The sequence below is a fragment of the Capra hircus genome, chromosome 2, assembly GCF_001704415.2.
Source record: "Capra hircus breed San Clemente chromosome 2, ASM170441v1, whole genome shotgun sequence".
In the NCBI taxonomy this organism is placed as follows: Eukaryota; Metazoa; Chordata; class Mammalia; order Artiodactyla; family Bovidae; genus Capra; species Capra hircus.
Genome location: NC_030809.1, coordinates 129,179,748 through 129,200,984, shown reverse-complemented (window position 1 = coordinate 129,200,984; position 21,237 = coordinate 129,179,748). Strand labels below are relative to the sequence as shown.

At 37.0% G+C, this 21,237-nt stretch overlaps 1 protein-coding gene across 1 annotated transcript in view; it reads left to right on the top strand.

Annotated features, from left to right (window-relative positions):
• The window catches only part of COL5A2 (collagen type V alpha 2 chain), a 148,504-nt gene that overhangs the window by 115,657 nt on the left and 11,610 nt on the right, over positions 1-21,237 (top strand). The window contains exons 32-48 of the mRNA XM_005675868.3: positions 4,834-4,878; positions 5,212-5,310; positions 6,369-6,476; positions 6,746-6,799; positions 9,012-9,065; positions 10,208-10,261; positions 10,677-10,730; positions 11,144-11,251; positions 11,366-11,419; positions 11,952-12,005; positions 12,847-13,008; positions 13,719-13,826; positions 14,948-15,055; positions 16,476-16,529; positions 18,415-18,522; positions 20,106-20,159; positions 20,892-20,999. Coding sequence (XP_005675925.2) covers positions 4,834-4,878; positions 5,212-5,310; positions 6,369-6,476; positions 6,746-6,799; positions 9,012-9,065; positions 10,208-10,261; positions 10,677-10,730; positions 11,144-11,251; positions 11,366-11,419; positions 11,952-12,005; positions 12,847-13,008; positions 13,719-13,826; positions 14,948-15,055; positions 16,476-16,529; positions 18,415-18,522; positions 20,106-20,159; positions 20,892-20,999 — 1,386 coding nt within the window. The remainder of the gene's footprint in view (positions 1-4,833; positions 4,879-5,211; positions 5,311-6,368; positions 6,477-6,745; positions 6,800-9,011; positions 9,066-10,207; positions 10,262-10,676; positions 10,731-11,143; positions 11,252-11,365; positions 11,420-11,951; positions 12,006-12,846; positions 13,009-13,718; positions 13,827-14,947; positions 15,056-16,475; positions 16,530-18,414; positions 18,523-20,105; positions 20,160-20,891; positions 21,000-21,237) is intronic.

The window sequence follows — 21,237 nt, the reverse complement described above, 5'->3', positions numbered from 1 at the left end:
TCAGGCGGCCAAAGTATTGGAGTTTCAACTTCAACATCAGTCCTACCAATGAACACTCAGGGCTGATCTCCTTCAGGATGGACTGGTTGGATCTCCTTGCAGTCCAAGGGACTCTCAAGAGTCTTCTCCAACACCACAGTTCAAAAGCATCAATTCTTCTGTGCTCAGCTTTCTTTAGAGTCCAACTCTCACATCCATACATGACTACTGGAAAAACCATAGCCTTGACTAGACAGACCTTTGTTGGCAAAATAATGTTGCTGCTTTTTAATATGCTGTCTAGGTTGGTCATAACTTTCCTTCCAAGGAGTAAGCGTCTTTTAATTTCATGGCTGCAATCACCACCTGCAGTGATTTTGGAGCCGTCCCCAAAATGGTCAGCCACTGTTTCCACTGTTTCCCCATCTATTTGCCATGAAGTGATGGGACCAGATGCCATGATCTTAGTTTTCTGAATGTTGAGCTTTAAGCCAACTTTTTCACTCTCCTCTTTCACTTTCATCAAGAGGCTCTTTAGTTCTTCTTCACTTTCTACCATAAGGGTGCTATCATCTGCATATCTGAGGTTATTGATATTTCTCCCAGCAATCTTGATTCCAGCTTGTGCTTCTTCCAGCCCAGCATTTCTCATGATGTACTCTTCATTAATTAAGTTATATTAATTAAGTTGACTAAGCAGGGTGACAATATACAGCCTTGATGGACTCATTTTCCTTTTTGGAACCAGTCTGTTGTTCCATGTCCAGTTCTAACTGTTGCCTCCTGACCTGCATACAGGTTTCTCAAGAGGCAGGTCAGATGGTCTGGTATTCCCATCTCTTTCAGAATTTTCCACAGTGTATTGTGATCCACACAGTCAAAGGCTTTGGCATAGTCAATAAAGCAGAAATAGATGTTTTTCTGGAACTCTCTTGCTTTTTCCATGATCCAGCGGATGTTGGAAATTTGATCTCTTGTTCCTCTGCCTTTTCTACAACCAGCTTGAACATCTGGAAGTTCATGGTTCCCATATTGCTGAAGCCTGGCTTGGAGAATTTTGAGCATTACTTTACTAGCGTGTGAGATGAGTGCAATTGTGCGGTAGTTTGAGCATTCTTTGGCATTGCCTTTCTTTGGGATTGGAATGAAAACTGACCTTTTCCAGTCCCATGGCCACTGCTGAGTTTTCCAAATTTGCTGGCATATTGAGTGCAGCACTTCCACAGCATCATCTTTCAGGATTTGAAACAGCTCAACTGGAATTCCATCATCTCCACTAGCTTTGTTCGTAGTGATGCTCCTAAGGCCCACCTGAATTCTCATTCCAGGATGTCGGCTCTAGGTGAGTGATCACACCATCTTGATTATCTGGGTCATGAAGATCTTTTGTTGTACAGTTCTGTGTATTCTTGCCACCTCTTCTTAATATCTTCTGCTTCTGTTAGATCCATACCATTTCTGTCCTTTATTGAGCCCATCTTTGCATGAAATGTTTCCTTGATATCTCTAATTTTCTTGAAGAGGTCTCTAGTCATTCTCATTCTATTGTTTTCCTCTATTTCTTTGCATTGATTGCTGAAGAAGGCTTTCTTATCCCTCCTTGCTATTCTTTGGAACTTTGCATTCAAATGGGTATATCTTTCCTTTTTTCCTTTGGTTTTTGCCTCTCTTCTTTTCACAGCTATTTGTAAGGCCTCCCCAGACAGCCATTTTGCTTTTTTGCATTTCTTTTCCATGGGGATGGTCTTGATCCTTGTCTCCTGTGCAGTGTCACGAACCTCCGTCCATAGTTCATCAGGCACTCTATCTATCAGATCTACTCCCTTAAATCTATTTCTCACTCCCACCGTATAATCATCAGGGATTTGATTTAGGACATACCTGAATGGTCTAGTGGTTTTCCCTACTTTCTTCACTTTCAGTCTGAATTTGGCAATAAGGACTTCATGATCTGAGCCACAGTCAGCTCCTGGTCTTGTTTTTGCTGACTGTATAGAGCTTCTCCACCTTTGGCTGCAAAGAATATAATCAGTCTGATTTCGGTGTTGACCATCTGGTAATGTCCATGTGTAGAGTCTTCTCTTGTGTTGTTGGAAGAGGGTGTTTGCTATGACCAGTGCATTCTCTTGGAAAAACTCTGTTAGCCTTTGCCCTGCTTCATTCAGTACTCCAAGGCCAAATTTGCCTGTTACTCCAGGTGTTTCTTGACTTCCTACTTTTGCATTCCAGTCCCCATATAATGAAAATGACATCTTTTGGGGTTTTAGTTCTAAAAGGTCTTGTAGGTCTTCATAGAACCGTTCAACTTCAGCTTCTTCAGCATTACTGATTAGGGCATACACTTGGATTACTGTGATGTTGAGTGGTTTGCCTTGGAAATGAACAGAGATCATTATGTCGTTTTTGAGATTGGATCCAGGTACTGCATTTCAGACTCTTTTGTTGACTGTGATGGCTACTCCATTTCTTCTAAGGGATTCCTGCCTGCAGCAGTAGATATAATGGTCATCTGAGTTAAATTCACCCATTCCAGTCCATCTCAGTTTGCTGATTTCTAGAATGTCGACGTTCACTCTTGCCATCTCCTGTTTGAACACTTCCAATTTGCCTTGATTCATGGACTTAACATTCCAGGTTCCTATGCAATATTGCTGTTTGCAGCATTGGACCTTGCTTCTATCACCAGTCACTTCCACAACTGGGTGTTGTTTTTGCTTTGGATCTGTCCCTTCATTCTTTCTGGAGTTATTTCTCCACAGATATCCAGTAGCATATTGGGCACCTACCGACCTGGGGAGTTCCTCTTTCAGTGTCTTATCTTTTGCCTTTCATACTCTTCCTGGGGTTCTCAAGGCAGTAATACTGAAGTGGTTTGCCATTCCCTTCTCCAGTGGACCACATTCTGTCAGACCTCTCCACCATGACCCCTCTGTCTTGGATGGTCCCAGATGGCATGGCTTAGTTTTAGAGTTAGACAAGCTGTGGCCTGTGTGACCAGATTGGCCAGTTGTCTGTGAATGTGGTTCAGTCTGTCTGCCCTCTGACGCCCTCTCTCAGCGCCTACCCTCTTATTGTGTTTCTCTTATCTTGGACATGGGATATGTCTTCATGGCTGCTCCAGCAAAGCGCAGCCGCTGCTCCTTACTTTGGACGTAGGGTAGCTCATTTTATAGGTGAGGAAAATGAGACACATAGATATTATGTAATTTTTCCAAAATCACATAGCCAAAATGATGTCAAATGTTTATAGGATTGTGTTATTAATCACTAAATACATCTTATTGGAACTATAGGGTGTTACTGGAGACTTCATAAACAGTTGTGAACAGAAAATTACCATTTTATTTATATCATTTTACCAACATATAGGTTTATGTAATTTATTTTTCTTGGAGTGATTTATTCATTCATGTAACTTTTAAACAACTATTTACTGAGCACTCTGTGCTAAGCTCTGCTGAACTTTGGCCTTAACCAATTGAATAAATGAGTTGGACCTTTCCCTAATTTTTATTTTAATAGGTGACAGAAAGTATAGAAAAACAGTTATGACAATTGCGTGTTTTAAGTGCAGTGGTCGGGGAGGCACTGTGTCTGTATAAAGCTAGAGGATGCGCCTAATTCAGACACTGCTAAATCGCTTCAGTCGTGTCTGACTCTGTGCAACCCCAAGACGGCAGCCCACCAGGCTTCCCCATCCCTGGGATTCTCCAGGCAAGAACACTGGAGTGGGTTGCCATTTCCTTCTCCAATGCATAAAAGTGAAAAGTCAAAGTGAAGTCGCTCAGTCGTGTCTGACCCTCAGCAACCCCATGGACTGCAGCCCACCAGGATCCTCCATCCATGGAATTTTCTAGGCAAGAGTACTGGAGTGGAGTGCCATTGCCTTCTCCAAATTCAGACATTGGAGGTTTAGAAAAAGTTTCCCCAACAAAGTATATTCTTTTATGTAATCTGTAGGATGAATGATGATAAGTCGGGAGGAAGGAAGTTAAGAAAACATTCTAGGAAATGGAAACAGCAAGTGCAAAGGCTTGCTGATCAAATTTAGGCTCTGAGAATTTTTGGTAAGTCAGAAATATCATATACACCTTGAGGAGGGTGAAGATGAGGTTAGAGAATGACAGGGAATGTTTTGAGTCTAATTTGTTCTTATTACTAGAGTAACAGGAAGGTAAGGGAGGGCTTTTAATTAGAGAGAAATACTGTGAGATTTGGGCTTTAGGAAGATCATGCCACAGTGAAGACAGTACATTTAAAAGGATAAAACTGGAGGCCTACTTGATACAGTTATTATTTGTATTAAATACAAATAACATTTATATCATTATTATAATACAAAATTGTGCTTGTAATTTTAAGTGACAATTTTTCTTTTAGTTAAGACTTTTAACATAGTCATGATTGCATTAATTTGAACTTACAGTTTCTAGTAGAGTGTGTTGTCTATATTCTGTGTTCAAGAAATATTTAGTAAATTGAATTAAGTTGGTTCTGTTTAAAAGAGAGTACTTCATTAGTTTCAATTTCACTTTCCTCTGCTAAAAGTTTTTCACATTCCATTAGGAAATTAAATTCTTTTGCTTTAACTGTCACTAAGTAATGTACTATCTTTGTGAGATAATATTTCGCCTGTGCTCATTGCCAAAAAATAATCATCCAGGTATTTCCATATCATGTATATGATATCCCCTCATTTATAAAAGTGTACACATTTTTCTTTATTCAATATTATGGACTTAGTCAGATGTCCAATAACGTATTAGAAGAAATTAGGCATATGGTCTGGAAAACTTTCTAATAAATATCTAAAATTTAGTTAAAGTTTTTCATTTTAAAAAATGTATTTTATAGGGGGTTCCTGGAGATCCTGGGGCAGTTGGCCCATTAGGACCTAGAGTAAGTATTTTCTTCTTTTTTTTTCTTTTGATTAACTGTGTTTCCATTGGCTTCAGTTTATAAAACCATCCTTCATCTTAAACTTGGCTGTATTTTAATCACTGCAGTTCTTTTACTTGATGAAAATCAGTCTGATGAGAAACAGTCTGCGCTGTGAAGCCAGCATATGCTTACTTCAAGTTCATTTCTTATCACTAAATTAGAAAATTGAGTCTTAATCGTCGCTTATTTCTAAATTTTTCCCCAGAAATCACTTTTCAGATTTCTGGAAACAAATTTAAATCCATTTTCAGATCAAGCACTGAGACTGCTTGACATTTCTGTGTTGTGTAGGGAGAACGAGGAAATCCAGGGGAAAGAGGAGAACCGGGAATAACTGGACTTCCTGGTGAGAAAGGAATGGCTGGAGGACATGGTCCTGATGGCCCAAAAGTAAGTGTGGTAGTGAGCTCAGTATTTTTTATTCATTTATCTTTTTAATTGTTAAAAGTATTTTATTTCAAAATATTTGCTTTACAATATTGTGCTGATTTCTAATTTACTGATCAATAAACACATGACGGTACTAGAATTTATTTCTCTTGTTTTTCCAAAGTAATTTCTTTACCAAATATTTAAAGAGCACCTGCTTGACTTTCCTTTGACGTTAAAGAGTCAGGTATAAAGGAGTCTCTTCCTTGATGGGGTTTATGATCTAGTACACGAGGCAGTGATATTTCCTCATATACAAAACCGTTTCTAAAATTTATTTATATATTTTCCTAAGGACTTTTATTTATAAGCAGAGGCAAGAAATGGAAAATTGTATAATTTATTAGGAGATGTTCCTAATCATATGCTCCATTTCCCTTGTCTCAGTTTCTGTAGTTCTGCTCACTAAATATATAAAAGTATGTCATTTTTGAAATCTGAAAATACAGTGCATTATAAGGCAAAAATCAGCACCATTTCCTTTTGGGTGCCGCTGTAAAGTTGATAGAAGATAATGTGGCCGTTTTCAGTGCAAACTACCAGAGCAGAAATTTTTGTGATCAGATGTTAGATACCTTATCACCTTCAAGGGCCAGAGATTGTATAAGATCTGCTTCAATTTCGCTACTGAATAAGCCTTAAAACCAGCTTCATTTCATGGATTCTTTAGTGAGAGAATGAATGTACTCTCTAAATGTAATGTCTTCTTTTTCTTATTAGAATCCTTATGATGTTGCCAATAAAAGAAAATAAAAAGGCAACTCTATCATTTTTGTTTGAATCAGTACCCAATTTTCCCAAAGAGAAAATCTGAAAACAAAGCAACAATCAAAACAGAAAGGTATTATTTAAAGAAAAAATAATGACCTCAGAGACAGTTTTCCTAAATGAAAAATATGAACATGAGGTTGAACCATATGTAATTGCCAAGACTCTACTATTTTGGGTTTACCAAAACAGGGATTCCATGTGGCTAAACCATAATATACATGAGCTTACTTATTGTTGGTTCATTTTAGGGCAGTCCAGGACCACCTGGAACCCCTGGAGATACAGGCCCACCGGGTCTCCAAGGTATGCCAGGAGAAAGAGGAATTGCAGGAACTCCTGGCCCCAAGGGTGACAGAGTAAGTTTATTTATTTATTTTATTCATCCATTTAGATTTTCTACTGATACTGATTTTCTGGGCAGACTTTTACTTCTGCCCTCCTAAGTTGCAAGTTGTCCATTCTTTCAGCACGTGTACTAAGGAAATGCACAGTCCCAACATTGTTCTAGGCCCAAGGGGATGCAGTTGTGAACATTAGAGATGAGACCCTGCCTTCATGAAGCTTCGATGCCAGTGTAGGAAAAAGACAATTAAGTGACTAAATGGCCTTTTGTGTGTTTTCACAGGGCGGCATAGGAGAAAAAGGTGCTGAAGGTACAGCTGGAAATGATGGAGCAAGAGTAAGTGAAATCATTCTTTTCGGTGGCAGGGCTAGGAATCAACATCACCGTTACTGTATGAGTTTGCCTGAACTTTCTAGAATAAACTTCATGTTCCCATGGTGGTCAGGATTTGGGAGAATGATGAAATCTGAGATTTGACATTGATTGCCTGTGGATATTCATTTGCTTACCTTGAATTAGAACAAGCCAAAAAAATTAAGTCATTACTGAGAGAATGAAATAAGATACATTTTTATTGTGCATGTGAAATTGATGCTTTAAGCAATGGGGCCCTCTTTTTCCATCTCTATCATATTTATTCCATATGCAATGTTTCTGTTGATTAAAATGCTAATCTAATGAGTCATCTTAGACTTCCTTCCAGTATAGGCAAGTAGAGTTTTACAGAGTAACCAAAGGTGTGATAAATGTTTCTCAATATGCTAGCTGTCAGGGGTGAGAAAATTACTGCGTGATGAATCATCATTAATGAGCCTGAACAAGTGAAATGTAAAGAAGTATTGCTTAATGCCCTTCCAGAAATTGATGTTTAAACAGCTTTGTGTCCTCAAAACTAGAATGTATTTGCAATTCTAAGGATAATCAAACAATCAGAACGAAAATATATTTTCAGACATGAATGATTCTCTCAGGTAAGAGCAGATAGTTAATCACTCAGATAGTCAACATTTTCTGAAAATAGCTCCTGATATTTGCTGAATAGTTTCTGATTCAGTATGACTTAGTTTGCTGTTAGTTGTCATGCTGTACCCTGACAAAAGCAGTTTTGCTATTAAAAAAAGAGATGACACTGAGCCGCTGTTAATATTTTGATTCTGCCCATTGAGTCACTATTAATACACTGATTATATTAACCTTTGATAAAAAATAGTACATTATAGGAAAGTTTTAGTCTTACTATAATGATTCCTTTTTTCTTTTTCTGAAAGCTAGTTCAAGGTGAAACAATTTAGCAAACTATGAAATCAAAGTATCTTTGCCTTTCAATTAAATCTAACATTCAATTCAATATTTCAAAAGTGGTCTAGGTGAGTCTGGTTTATTGTTTGTGCTTCACATCACAGCTGGTCTGGAGTGCACAGGAAATAGTGAGGAGCTGTTTGAAGGAACGATGTGCTGGCAGTTTATTTTAAGGAGAAACATCCATCTATTGCTCCTTTGAGCTGTTGAATACTTTGAAGCTGCAGTGCAATAGGATCAAGACTTAAGCAATGACTGCTTAATTTTTAGTGATGGAAATATGTTGTTTTAGGCAAGAAGCAGAGAATTTATCTCATTTAAAGGGGAAAAAATTTTAGTGTAGTCACCTTTATATTCAAGGCATCACACAGAGCTGGACACGGCTGAAGCGACTTAGCAGTAGCAGCAGCAGCATTAGGTAAATGGCAGAATATTGTTTCATTACAGATCTAGAGAATTTAAGATCATCACAGTTTTCTCATGTTCTTGTCTTAAAATACAACATAAAATTAAAAAGTCATTTTATTCCCTAAGTTTCTTCTGTAATGCATACATAAATTAAACGGCAAAAGACTATCTGAGTTTCTTGTGAAAAAGCAATACACAAATATCAGAGAGAAAATCTGTTTCAGGAAGGGCTTTCCAATGCTGTGCAGCAGTTTAAAAACTGTGCTTGTGTGTCAGGAAAAACCCACGTGTCACTCTGCTATACTCTGAGCCAAAGAACGCCCTCACCTTCAGTGCAGTGGGGTGGTTCCATTCATCTTCATCACAGAGGAATGTGGAAAACTGAGAGCTTTGGCACAATTTCACTTTTATAAAAAATAAAGAAATGATATTTCACTTGTATAGCTTAAGAATAAAGTATGCTGTACAAAATAAGAAAAGCCTCTTCAATCTGTTGTCAAATTTCAAATAGAGATTAGTAAAATTAAACAAGCTAAGAAACACAGAAACATTGTTGAAGGATAGCACTGGTTTCAGACTAATGTTTAAAGACACTGTTATGTGTATAGATGAGTGAGTTGGATGAAACAGATTGAAACGTTTTGCGGAGAAAATCCACTGGGAATTGTTTTAGACTAGATATAAAATATTGAGAATATACAGGTTGTATCATTTATTACAGGTGATGTTTTACAAAAGCAGTCATCTGTAACAAAATGGTACCTTCTTGGTTTGTTTATTTAAACGTGAAGATTTCTGCGCATTCTTTCCCTCAATATGCCTATGTTACATTTATTGACAGGGTCTTCCGGGTCCCTTGGGCCCTCCAGGTCCTTCAGGCCCTACTGGAGAAAAGGTAATGTCAAAAATTGTTATCTTGTGGACTCAAAATTCTGAGATCTGAATGCTAGCTCTTTTTCGTAATGTTTTCTCTTTTATAAAATAAGATAGCTGGGCTAGATCATTTCTGAGTTCTCCTCCCATCCACCCAATAGATAGGGCACCACGTCCTACAGTTATACTGTGATTTGCTGTTGCTTTGGACAGTTCAGTTCAGTTGCTCAGTCGTGTCCAACTCTTTGCAACCCCATGGACTGCAGCACACCAGGCCTCCCTGTCCGTCACCAACTCCTGGAGTCCACCCAAACCCATGTCCATTGAGTTGGTGATGCCATCCAACGGTCTCATCTTCTGTCATCTCCTTCTCCTGCCCTCAATCTTTCCCAGCATCAGGGTCTTTTCAAATGAGTCAGTGCTTCACATCAGGTGGCCAAAGTATTGGAGTTTCAGCTTCAACATCAGTCCTACCAACGAACACCCAAGAATGATCTCCTTTAGAATGGACTGGTTGGATCTCCTTGCAATCCACGGGACTCTCAAGAGTCTTCTTCAACACCACAGTTCAAAAGCATCAATTCTTCTGTGCTCAGCTTTCTTTAGAGTCCAACTCTCACATCCATACATGACTACTGGAAAAACCATAGCTTTGATGAGACAGACCTTTGTTGACAAAGTAATGTCTCTGCTTTTTAATATGCTGTCTAGGTTGGTCATAACTTTCCTTCTAAGGAGTAAGCGCCTTTTTAATTCCATGGCTGTAGTCACCATCTGCAGTGATTTTGGAGCCCAGAAAAATAAAGTCAGCCACTGTTTCCACTGTTTCCCCATCTATTTGCCATGAAGTGATGGGACTGGATGCCATGATTTTAGTTTTCTGAATGTTGAGCTTGAAGCCAACTTTTTCACTCTCCTCTTTCACTTTCATCAAGAGGCTCTTTAGTTCTTCACTTTCTGCCATAAAAGTGGCATCATCTGCGTATCTGAGGTGATTGATATTTCTCTTGGCAATCTTGATTCCAGCATTTCTCATGATGTACTCTGCATATAAATTAAATAAGCAGGGTGACAATATACAGCCTTGACATACTCCTTTTCCTCTTTGGAACCAGTATGTTGTTCCATGCTTTGGATAATAACCATCTAAAATCTGCCTTTCAGGGAGAACCTGGCCCTCGAGGTTTGGTCGGCCCACCTGGCTCCCGTGGCAATCCCGTAAGTGACAGTATTTTGCTGTTCTTTAGTATGAGATTGAGCAGTAAAACAAGCCATCATTTTATCTTGACATCTATATGAAACCATGCCTGTTGGGCTAGGTTTCTTTTAACTTCCTGGTTCTCACCTTTTACTTTTCTTATTACACTTAAAAAAAAATCAGTGTATTATTTCTATACAGTCTATGTAAGCAGCTCATTTACTAAAAAATCAGAAGCTTCTTTGAGACTTTGGGCCTTGGCAATTTTTTTCTATGACCCTTATCTCTATATCACCGTTAGTTGCTTCCTCAAGCAACATGCCTAATTTCTCTATGTGTACATTTCAAGACACTACAGATTTATAAAACTGTATTTTAAAATACTGTTCCTGTTTATAATCATGTGTGAAAGCTACAGTAATGTTTGTCTTCTAGGGCTCACGTGGTGAAAATGGCCCAACTGGAGCTGTTGGTTTTGCTGGACCCCAGGTATGACTTTTAAATGTCCTGAATTTACAAATGATCGTTCTTCTTGCTACAGCAATGAATTTAATTAATTATCACTGTCATTTGTTTTGAAGGTATATTCAAGATTCTGGAAAACATAGTTTTCTAGGCAATAGCCTGATTTTTAATACATTTTTTTTTTCATGGACTGGCACAAAATGGATGCATCTGCATTACTTTGAATTATATACTTACTTGTTATAATAAATAATGTGGTGACATACTTACTTTTTCAGACTGTCTTCGGAGATCTCATTGGGGTGGTCTTTTTTTTTCTTCTAAGCTTTTATACTGATTACAAATCACCATTTTATAATATATGAATAAATGATAATTATTATGAAATATTTGTCTTTAAGTGTTGCAACCATTTCCTTATTTATTCTTTGGTGTAGGGTCCTGATGGGCAGCCTGGAGTGAAAGGTGAACCTGGAGAGCCTGGGCAGAAGGGAGATGCTGGCTCTCCTGGACCACAGGGGCTGGCAGGATCCCCAGGGCCTCATGTAAGTTTAAAGTAAAACAAGATACAACTTGAGTCCAGTGCCCACTGTTTAGACCTTGTGTTTAGACCATCTTTCTTTACTGCAGCACCCTTTTGTTTGTTTTTTTCTATTTAGGGTCCTAATGGTGTTCCCGGACTGAAAGGTGGTCGAGGAACTCAGGGTCCACCTGTAAGTTGGTTTGAAGCTCTGGGAATTATGCATAACTAGTCACAGATATCTAGTACTTTATAGCCATCTTAAAGTTCCTTTGAAGCTGTAACAACCAATTTTTAGTTGTATATATTGCAGCGGAAAAGTGCTTAACTTGGATGACAATCTGCATTAAAATTAGTTTTATGACTTTGGAGATCCAGTTGCCTCATATATAATCTAAATAATAGATTACTATGGAAGAGGGAATGAATAACAGGACCCACTTTATGTAATTCTGTTATAAGAAATTCTAATGTGATCCTAGTGCTCCTCTTCAATATACTTGTATATGTTCAAGATAAATGGAAAGTGGCAAGAGAAAACTAGCATCCTTCCTACCAGTTAATCCAGATCCATTCACAAAAGAGGGATGCAAGAAAAAAATTTATTGCTCACAATAAGAAAAGGGATATAAAGTCCTAGGTATCCCTGTAAAATAGGTAAGCCCTAGAAAGTATATATAACTAGTTTTTATTTTAAAATTGCTTATTTGATATTATATTTCTAGGGTGCTACAGGATTTCCTGGTTCTGCCGGCAGAGTTGGACCTCCAGGTCCTGCTGTAAGTCAATTCAATAATTGAAATCACTGATAGTGGAATAATTACACACAGCACATAAAAGTACACACAAATACACACATATATGTATTATAATGATATTTACACATACATTTGAGTTATTATTTGTTCTTTTATTTAATGACTTAATAATTTGTTATCCCATGTTGACAGTTCTTGTCCCAATAATTCATACTGGTATGTTGTCAAGTGAATCATCTTTAATCATTGAATGTTTCTTCAAGGAGCTTATTTACAAATCCTTTTAATATTTTACTATTAAAATATTTGGCTATTTGACTATATTTGACTATTTAACTATATTTGCCTATATTTGACTATATTCGCCAATATTTGACTATTACTTCATTTAGGTACTGAACACTCACGGTATTGTGTGGTAATAATCATTCCTTTCAGTTAGGAAGAATCTCTGAGATTATCTATAATAAAAGTTATTTTTTCATTACAAGATCAAATCAGATAAAAGAAAATACATATTCATTGTTGGTGAAGAGCCTTATGGAGTTTGAAAATTCAAGTTAATTTCAAACACATTTTTTTTCCTTTACAATTTCAAACCACTTTTAGTTTTTAGTTGAAGTTTAGCTGATTTATAATATTGTCAGTACACTTTTGATGATGACTCAGAGGTAATTGTCTGCAGATAATGAAATGAACCTACAGCTGTGTATTTTATTTTTTGTTTAAATCCACTGAGTGATTAACAGGAAAAATGGACCTGTGAAGCGTGGGGTTCTGCTTCTGAAGCAGATATCCCCCTATTTGGTATTCTAACATGGCTTGCACTTTGCCCTCTGGGTCTCTTTCCATGTTATACTAGGGAGCTCCAGGACCTGCGGGGCCTTTAGGGGAGCCCGGGAAGGAAGGACCTCCAGGTCTTCGTGGGGACCCCGGGTCTCATGGACGAGTGGGAGATCGAGGACCAGCTGGCCCTCCTGGTGGCCCAGGAGATAAAGGGGACCCAGGAGAAGACGGGCAACCTGTAAGTTTGGCATCTTGGTTCTAGACTACTTCTAACTAGAAACTCATAGTAACTACTGCTACAAAGAAACTGTTTATACATTACCCCGAGCACATTGAGTACATTGTGCCCTATAGGTTTTTAATTTACAATTCTCTACTCTAGGAAAAAGTACATGTACAGGTATAAAAATATAACAGTAATGGATATGGTATTCAAAAACTAAACAAGAAAACAATTGTTTGTTAAATATCTGTACTGAATTAAGAAAACATTTTAAAGCAATTTACTGAATATATAAATGCCTCAACATTAATATGTTTAGGTAGAGCCCAACTTCTTTTCTTTGTTTTAAAATTTTTCTTGTCAGTTTAAAAGAAGGAAAACTGCCTGAATATTTACCTCTTTTATTCTGTCAATATTCACATTATCTTCAAGTTCTTTTCAACTAATTCTCAGCTTTAATAATGGCTTAATTGGTTTAATTCTAACCAGTTCTCACTTTTAAATAATGTTAGAGGCTCAGTGTGGATTACTCATTTTGGCTACTCATCTCTAGTATGATTTTGTAGAACAGAATCTTAATACTAACTTAATATTACTGACAATATATTACTATGAGTAATAATAATACTCATACTAAAAAACCTATAAAGCTGTCATCTATTATAAAGTGCTTGAGTATAGTTTTCCCTGGAGAATTTCTTATTTTAGTTTGTCTTCAATATTAGGGTCCAGATGGTCCCCCTGGTCCAGCTGGAACTACTGGGCAAAGAGGAATCGTCGGCATGCCGGGGCAACGTGGGGAGAGAGGGATGCCTGGCCTTCCAGGCCCAGCAGTAAGTAGCTGCACTGGTCAATACTTCATCTGATTATGTGCAATACTGTTTGTGAATGGAGAATTTATCTTTTTTTTTTTTCTTATTAAATTCAAAATCTTTTAAAGGCGCAAATACAGAGTATTTTAAAAACCTTTTGACTTTAAATGTCAAATTCATAAGTACCTTTGAAAAATATATTTATTTAACCCTGGGACTAGAAACTTAGACAAATAAGGATATGAATTTTTGGTGACTCTAAATCTTTCTTTAACGATTAAAAATATCCGTGGAGCTAGAGAAGGGGGATAATCTCCTGGTGAGTAGGTAGCCTCTTTTTAAATAAACATGCCTAATGGAAAAATCCATATTTCACAGTTCAGAGACCAAGTTTTCATAAACCATCAAAGGGAAGAAATAGTTGAGCTAAAGTAATACTGGAGGTGAAAGTGGGGTGAACTATAAAGAAGGATTCTGAAAGCAATCTCCTAGTCCCTGGAGGGTGCTAAGAATTTCATATTCCCTGGAGTATGGATAAAAGTTTAACTCACTGTTAGCTTTGAAGAGATTAAATTTTACTGCTGAAAGTTTACATGCTTGAGGGAAAAAAGATGATGTTTTTATATGGAATGTGGAGATAGATTTACTGTTGGGGACTTGGAAGGGGACTTGGAACTCGGGACATGAGGGTGGAGATGTGAAACCAGCAGACTGGGAGTCTAGAGCAGTCTTATTGTTCTCAGGGTTGAGCCAAGGAACCTGGAATATTTGGTCTCCCAACAGTGAGATCAAACTGTCAGGATACAGAAATAAAGTGAGGAGACTAAGCAGGAGAGTAAAGATGAGCAGATCTCAGTGACGCAGACTCAAGACGGGCATCCAGATCTGAAAACAGTGCTTCTGAGTAAAACCCAAAATGCACCTGAACTGGTGCCACGGATGGTGCCATCGATGCATCAGGATGGGTGTGATAAGAAGCGGGCGCACCTCTGGGAAGGCACTGCAGTGATACCGGTGTTGCGTGATAACTGACAGTTATCACTCTAGAGGGAGACACTGGGTGCCATTTAAACATGGCCTTTATGTGAACTGTCCCCTCAAGCTTCTTCAGGAGTGGCTGACTTATTTATACTTTATTTCAGGGCACACCAGGAAAAGTAGGACCAACTGGTGCCCCAGGAGATAAAGGTCCACCTGGACCTGTTGGGCCCCCAGGCTCGAATGGCCCTGTGGGGGAACCAGGACCGGAAGTGAGTACCATAGTGAAGATCATCCTCCCCTCCTTATCTGGGTGTTCTGGGGACATTTTTGAAATTTGGAAATTAATTTAGAAACTAGAAATTGTATGTTTGACCTGAAGGAAGTTTTCTAGTGCTGTTTTTTGATGTGTTTTTCTTCCCTAGAGAGTTGACTAAATGATGACATAAGGAAACGGTAATAAGATTGGTGTCTTGCACTGGCCTTCATCTCGTCAGGAGCCAAGTATTTTAGTTGGTTTAGGTTGTTGCCAAATTGTTTTGAAGGTGAAAGGTTACAACTGTTTATCTTTTCTCTTGTTATTATTTCATTCTGTAATGGCATATTTGCCAAAATTGTCAAGTGTTACGGTAATAGGATTAATATAATTGTTAAAGCTTGTGAAGAGGGCCAAGTAAGTAGAGATCATTTTACTTAAATATCCTTATATATAACATTTTGGATATCCAGTTCCCTTAGGCTCTTTTGAGAGGAAATCAACTTTTGGAAGGTGATTTGAAAAGTTATAGGTTGAAATTTCCTCTTTTCAGGGCTTTAATGAGTAAATTGCCAAACATTTAGTGTCACATTTCTTGAAAGAAACAATTAATGCCTTTCAGAACAATTTTTGTTCAAATGGTAAAAATATAGTTCTGTGGGAAAAAAATAAAAATAAAATAGGAAAGGAAGACTATATATTTTAAAATGTAATTTAATGTCTAAACACAGATATTTTATTTTTAAATTTTAAGGATATTATTTGGGTAAGTAAAAGTGAGGGAAACCACTCACTGGTAATATAAAGAAAACAAAATACAAGGAATGTAATTGCTGTCTATTTATTTTGAATAATTTGATCTTAAAAATAAAAATAAAAAAAGATGAATTTAGACTAAGTGTGGGAGGCACAGTAAAAGAAATGTCTGGGGGCTTCTCTGGTGATGGAGCTTCTCTGTCTGGTTGCAGCTCCTCTGGGTCCACCATTGAAGAGGTTGATTAAGCCAATGAGTATAGACTTAGTATGTTTCACAACAAACATTGATGAGCCCAAATTTGTAGCAGTTCCAGGACAGTTTTAAAGTTGAACTGTTATGGTAAATAACTGGGCGTCCTTAATTCTTGACTAAGGAATATGTACACAGGGAAATGAAATAACATTGCACTTTATAAGCACTGTACTGTAAGTGGAAAATAGTGTCTTAAATAAAACTATTTAAAATTGGCACCAAAAGTGTAAGAATGTGTTAATAATTTTACAAGCAAATCAGAATAATAGAAATATGGCAGAAACTTTCTTCTACTGAAGTTTCCATAAATGCTAATTTGTAATGTGGAATAGAGGTGGAAAATATGCTGTAATTTTTCTGGCAATTGAAATGTGAATTTTTTTTTTATTACTCAGTTAATTCATTTTTCAAATATGATTCTTTATAGGGTCCAGCTGGTAATGATGGTACTCCAGGACGGGATGGTGCTGTTGGAGAACGTGTAAGGGCAATTTCAGTGATCAAAAATCTGAAATAATGTGCATCTGAAATCTCTGTAATACTAAAGAGTAAAAAAACTATTCTTTTTTTATCTTGATTCTTTAAGTAATTAGCTATGTAATCTTGAACAACTTTTCTGAACCTCAGTTTTTAAATACTTTAAATGTGATTAATATTTATAGCACTGAGCACTTATGTTTTAACTATCATGTTCAAGGCATCTCATAGGTACTCAAAGAGAGGGAAAGAAAGAGTTTTGAGGGATCTTGGAGCAAGGGCCCACCTCCATCTTCTGTAAAGCCAAGGAAATGCAGATTCTCTTGGGATCTAAGTTTTTCCCAGGGTTGGTATATATTGTCCAGTGTAGTAGTCTTCAGAGGTTTTGCTGATGTACCCCCAATATAATTTTGAAAATCTCTGAACCCCTGTGCATATTTTAAGTTACCATCACATTTTATTTTAATCATACGTTTTGATAGTTATGTTGGTTCACTTCTTTTCCCTCACTTTTTGTCTCCTTGTAGCAAAGAATTGAAACAACAGACCAAGACAGCTCAAGCAGGCACACAGTAACACTCTCAGAGCAGACCAGTCCTGTAGGAGTGGTCCTGCTGCACTTTAGGGTTTCCTTGTTGTGTCCTTTGTTCCCTGTCCTAAGGAGACCCTGGAGCCTGACTAGTTCTGTCCCATGCAAAATAGGGCTTGTCTCCAAGACCAATCAGGAAAGGAAATGCAAATATAGTGTATGTTCAGCCAATCAGGGAAGGGGGCATGCTTGGGCATGTTTTCTTGCTGGAGGTCTTCACTCCAGCCTGAAGAGGTTTCCCATTTTCACGGGCTTTGTCTTTTCTTTGTTTGCCTTCTGGATGTTTCTTCTAGTCGCTACTGTCTGTAATTGCTATCTTGGACTCCTTTTTCCTGTTCTAACTGTCTAACAGTTACAAAGGAAGTAGTTCTGATACATTCTAAATGTATATGTGCTTTCATCATATATATTTTTTAAAGTCTTGGAGTTGCCAATTCAGCTTATTCAATGTTTTTTTTATTACATGTCCATTCTCTAACCTAATTGCCAAAGTTTATCCAGTTGCCAAACTAATCAGCCAAATAAGACTTAACTTCTATTAGAAAAAAAGATCTGGCTCCATTCTTCAAGTCAAATAATTATATTAATACACATTCATGTAACTATAATTTCACCTCTGACTTCTTAAAGAGACAAGCAAGATTTGGAGCCAAGTAAGACTGGGCGAAATAAAGAGCAGCTTTTCTTTCCAAATACCTCCTTGTTTTATTATCAAGTGAACTGTGCATTCTGGAAAAGTCCCTTAGTTTGATGCCCAATGGGGTTTATTCCTTGGAGCATTGTGCTGTATTAAGGTTGCAGATGGTATGATATATGGTTTTATTTCATAAAATGGGAGAAGCGTGATTGTTGAAGAGGAAGTAAGAAAAGATCTTTCAAATTAGTTTTCTGAGAGAAGGCATATGAAGTTGTAAACTTGGAAAGTGGTTTCCTAAGACTTTTCCCTGTTTTCACACCCTGGAAAATTTTTGTTTATGCTATACTAAAAGTACAGATATCCCAGTGAGTCTAAGTCACATGCTGAATTCTGGAGGTGACCACTTCCATAATCCAGCAATTTTGACTATGGGAATAATAGGATGAGAGTGAGGGGACAGATGATATTGGGGGAAAATATCCTACCCTTTTCAGTTTGATTTATTAATATGTAAATATAAGAAGAACATTTAAGTAATATATAAATTAATAAATAGAATGTTTTAAAAAGTGTGTTTTTTCCTTTCATGAACAACATAAGCATATAGAATTTTGCTGTTTTATAATGAATATTAAAAAGGTAATATCATGGTTTCCTTGTCAGGGTGATCGTGGAGACCCTGGGCCTGCAGGTCTGCCAGGCTCTCAGGGTGCCCCTGGAACTCCTGGTCCTGTTGGTGCTCCGGGAGATGCAGGACAAAGAGGAGACCCGGTAAGGAGAGTCAGTTTCATATTGACACTTTTAATCAACATACTGTATTATGAGTATGCATATATGCATGCATGTGATGACATGTGTGCTTAGAATTATTTTTCCTAGTCTTTTTTTTTAATTTTTTTTAATTTTTTAAATTTTAAAATCTTTAATTCTTACATGCGTTCCCAAACATGAACCCCCCTCCCACCTCCCTCCCCACAACATCTCTCTGGGTCATCCCCATGCACCAGCCCCAAGCAAGCTGCACCCTACGTCAGACATGGACTGGCGATTCAATTCTTACATGACAGTATACATGTTAGAATTCCCATTCTCCCAAATCATCCCACCCTCTCCCTCTCCCTCTGAGTCCAAAAGTCCGTTATACACATCTGTGTCTTTTTTCCTGTCTTGCATACAGGGTCGTCATTGCCATCTTCCTAAATTCCATATATATGTGTTAGTATACTGTATTGGTGTTTTTCTTTCTGGCTTACTTCACTCTGTATAATTGGCTCCAGTTTCATCCATCTCATCAGAACTGATTCAAATGAATTCTTTTTAACGGCTGAGTAATACTCCATGGTGTATATGTACCACAGCTTTCTTATCCATTCATCTGCTGATGGACATCTAGGTTGTTTCCATGTCCTGGCTATTATAAACAGTGCTGCGATGAACATTGGGGTACATGTGTCTCTTTCAATTCTGGTTTCCTCAGCGTGTATGCCCAGCAGTGGGATTGCTGGGTCATAAGGTAGTTCTATTTGCAATTTTTTAAGGAATCTCCACACTGTTCTCCATAGTGGCTGTACTAGTTTGCATTCCCACCAACAGTGTAGGAGGGTTCCCTTTTCTCCACACCCTCTCCAGCATTTATTGCTTGCAGATTTTTGGATCGCAGCCATTCTGACTGGTGTGAAGTGGTACCTCATTGTGGTTTTGATTTGCATTCCTCTAATAATGAGTGATGTTGAGCATCTTTTCATGTGTTTGTTAGCCATCCGTATGTCTTCTTTGGAGAAATGTCTATTTAGTTCTTTGGCCCATTTTTTTATTGGGTCATTTATTTTTCTGGAATTGAGCTGCAGAAGTTGCTTGTATGTTTTTGAGATTTGTTGTTTGTCAGTTGCTTCATTTGCTATTATTTTCTCCCATTCAGAAGGCTGTCTTTTCACCTTGCTTATATTTTCCTTTGTTGTACAGAAGCTTTAAAAATTTGATTTCTAATAGGTCTTCAAAAATCTTGATGCTTTGGCTTTCATTATCTAAAAGTGTTGTGATTTATAGGAAATGTAGTAAGTATGGATCATATTAAATTTAAGCAAGTAATGTCTTATGTAATTAACTAAAGTGATCTTCATTCAGAGAAGTCCATTAATAAAATTGACTATAGAGATGTGATTGGGGTTACAGTGAGCATATTCTTATACCTAGGGAAATTAGCCTGGTTTTATTTAGTTAGCCATAAGTGTATACACTTAGATAAACTTACACATATAAAAGTATTCAACTACAGACATATATTCTTGAGTTCTAAATCTCTATAATATACCCATATTTTTTTCTTGTATTAATTTTGTGAAAATTTCTTCTAGGGTTCTCGAGGTCCTATAGGACCACCTGGCCGAGCTGGGAAACGTGGTTTACTTGTAAGTTCTTGGCTTAAAAAAAAAAAAAAATGACTTCTTACATAAAATATTCTCCCAAAGGAAAAACTTAATTTTTAAGATTCATAAATGAAAATTACCAAATTCTTCAAGCCTTAGACAAAATATTAATTTAAAATAGCACCCAGGAGTTTGTATTTGTTTTTGTAGTGTTAGTATAACTCTTCTGAATTTTACTATGAATTATTTCAATAATCAATTAAAACTTTTAGTCACAATTTTCTCCCACAATAGCAAGGGTAACAGTGCCATTCTCTGAGATTTTCTAAAAATTAAGTAGGCAAATGAGTTTGAAAGCTCTTTGTAAACTTGAAAAGTACTATTCAAGTATATTTTATTTTTAGCTAAATCATTGCATAATGATATAATCTAAATATGTAAAAGAGAATCCAAACTTTCCAACCTTTGGAAAATATCTCAGGCTAGATTAAACTTAAAATACCTCATTTTAGTCCAAATGTAGGTTAAACATTTAAATAATTGAATCTTTAGAAAACATTATTATATACTATGCTTTTAGTGATCACTTTCATTCCTTGAGAAAAAAAAATAAAAGTTCCTAGATTAAAATTCCCAGTAATACTATTTAGATAAGTAAATATATTAGTTCATATAAAATAAAATGCTCAAAATTGTAGCAAATACAGTTGCACAAAGTAAAATTGTAAATTGTAGTTTCAACAGGCAGTGCTCATGCTATGACTTTATTTCTAGGGACCGCAAGGACCTCGTGGTGACAAAGGTGATCATGGAGACAGAGGTGATCGAGGTCAGAAGGGTCACAGAGGCTTTACTGGTCTTCAGGGTCTTCCTGGACCTCCTGTAAGTTATTCTTTTAAGTATTATTTGCTCTCCATGTGAAAATGCAAAGGTATTTTGACATGAACATTTATTTGTCTATAAAATGGATGGACTTTTTGCATCTTATTTTCATTTTAAAGAATATCTTGATGAATAAGTCGTTACCTAAGTACCCAATATAATTGTTCATATGTTTGCTATAATTTTATAGGAAAGAAATAAACCAAAAGTATATGCACTATTACTCCTACAGTTGTCT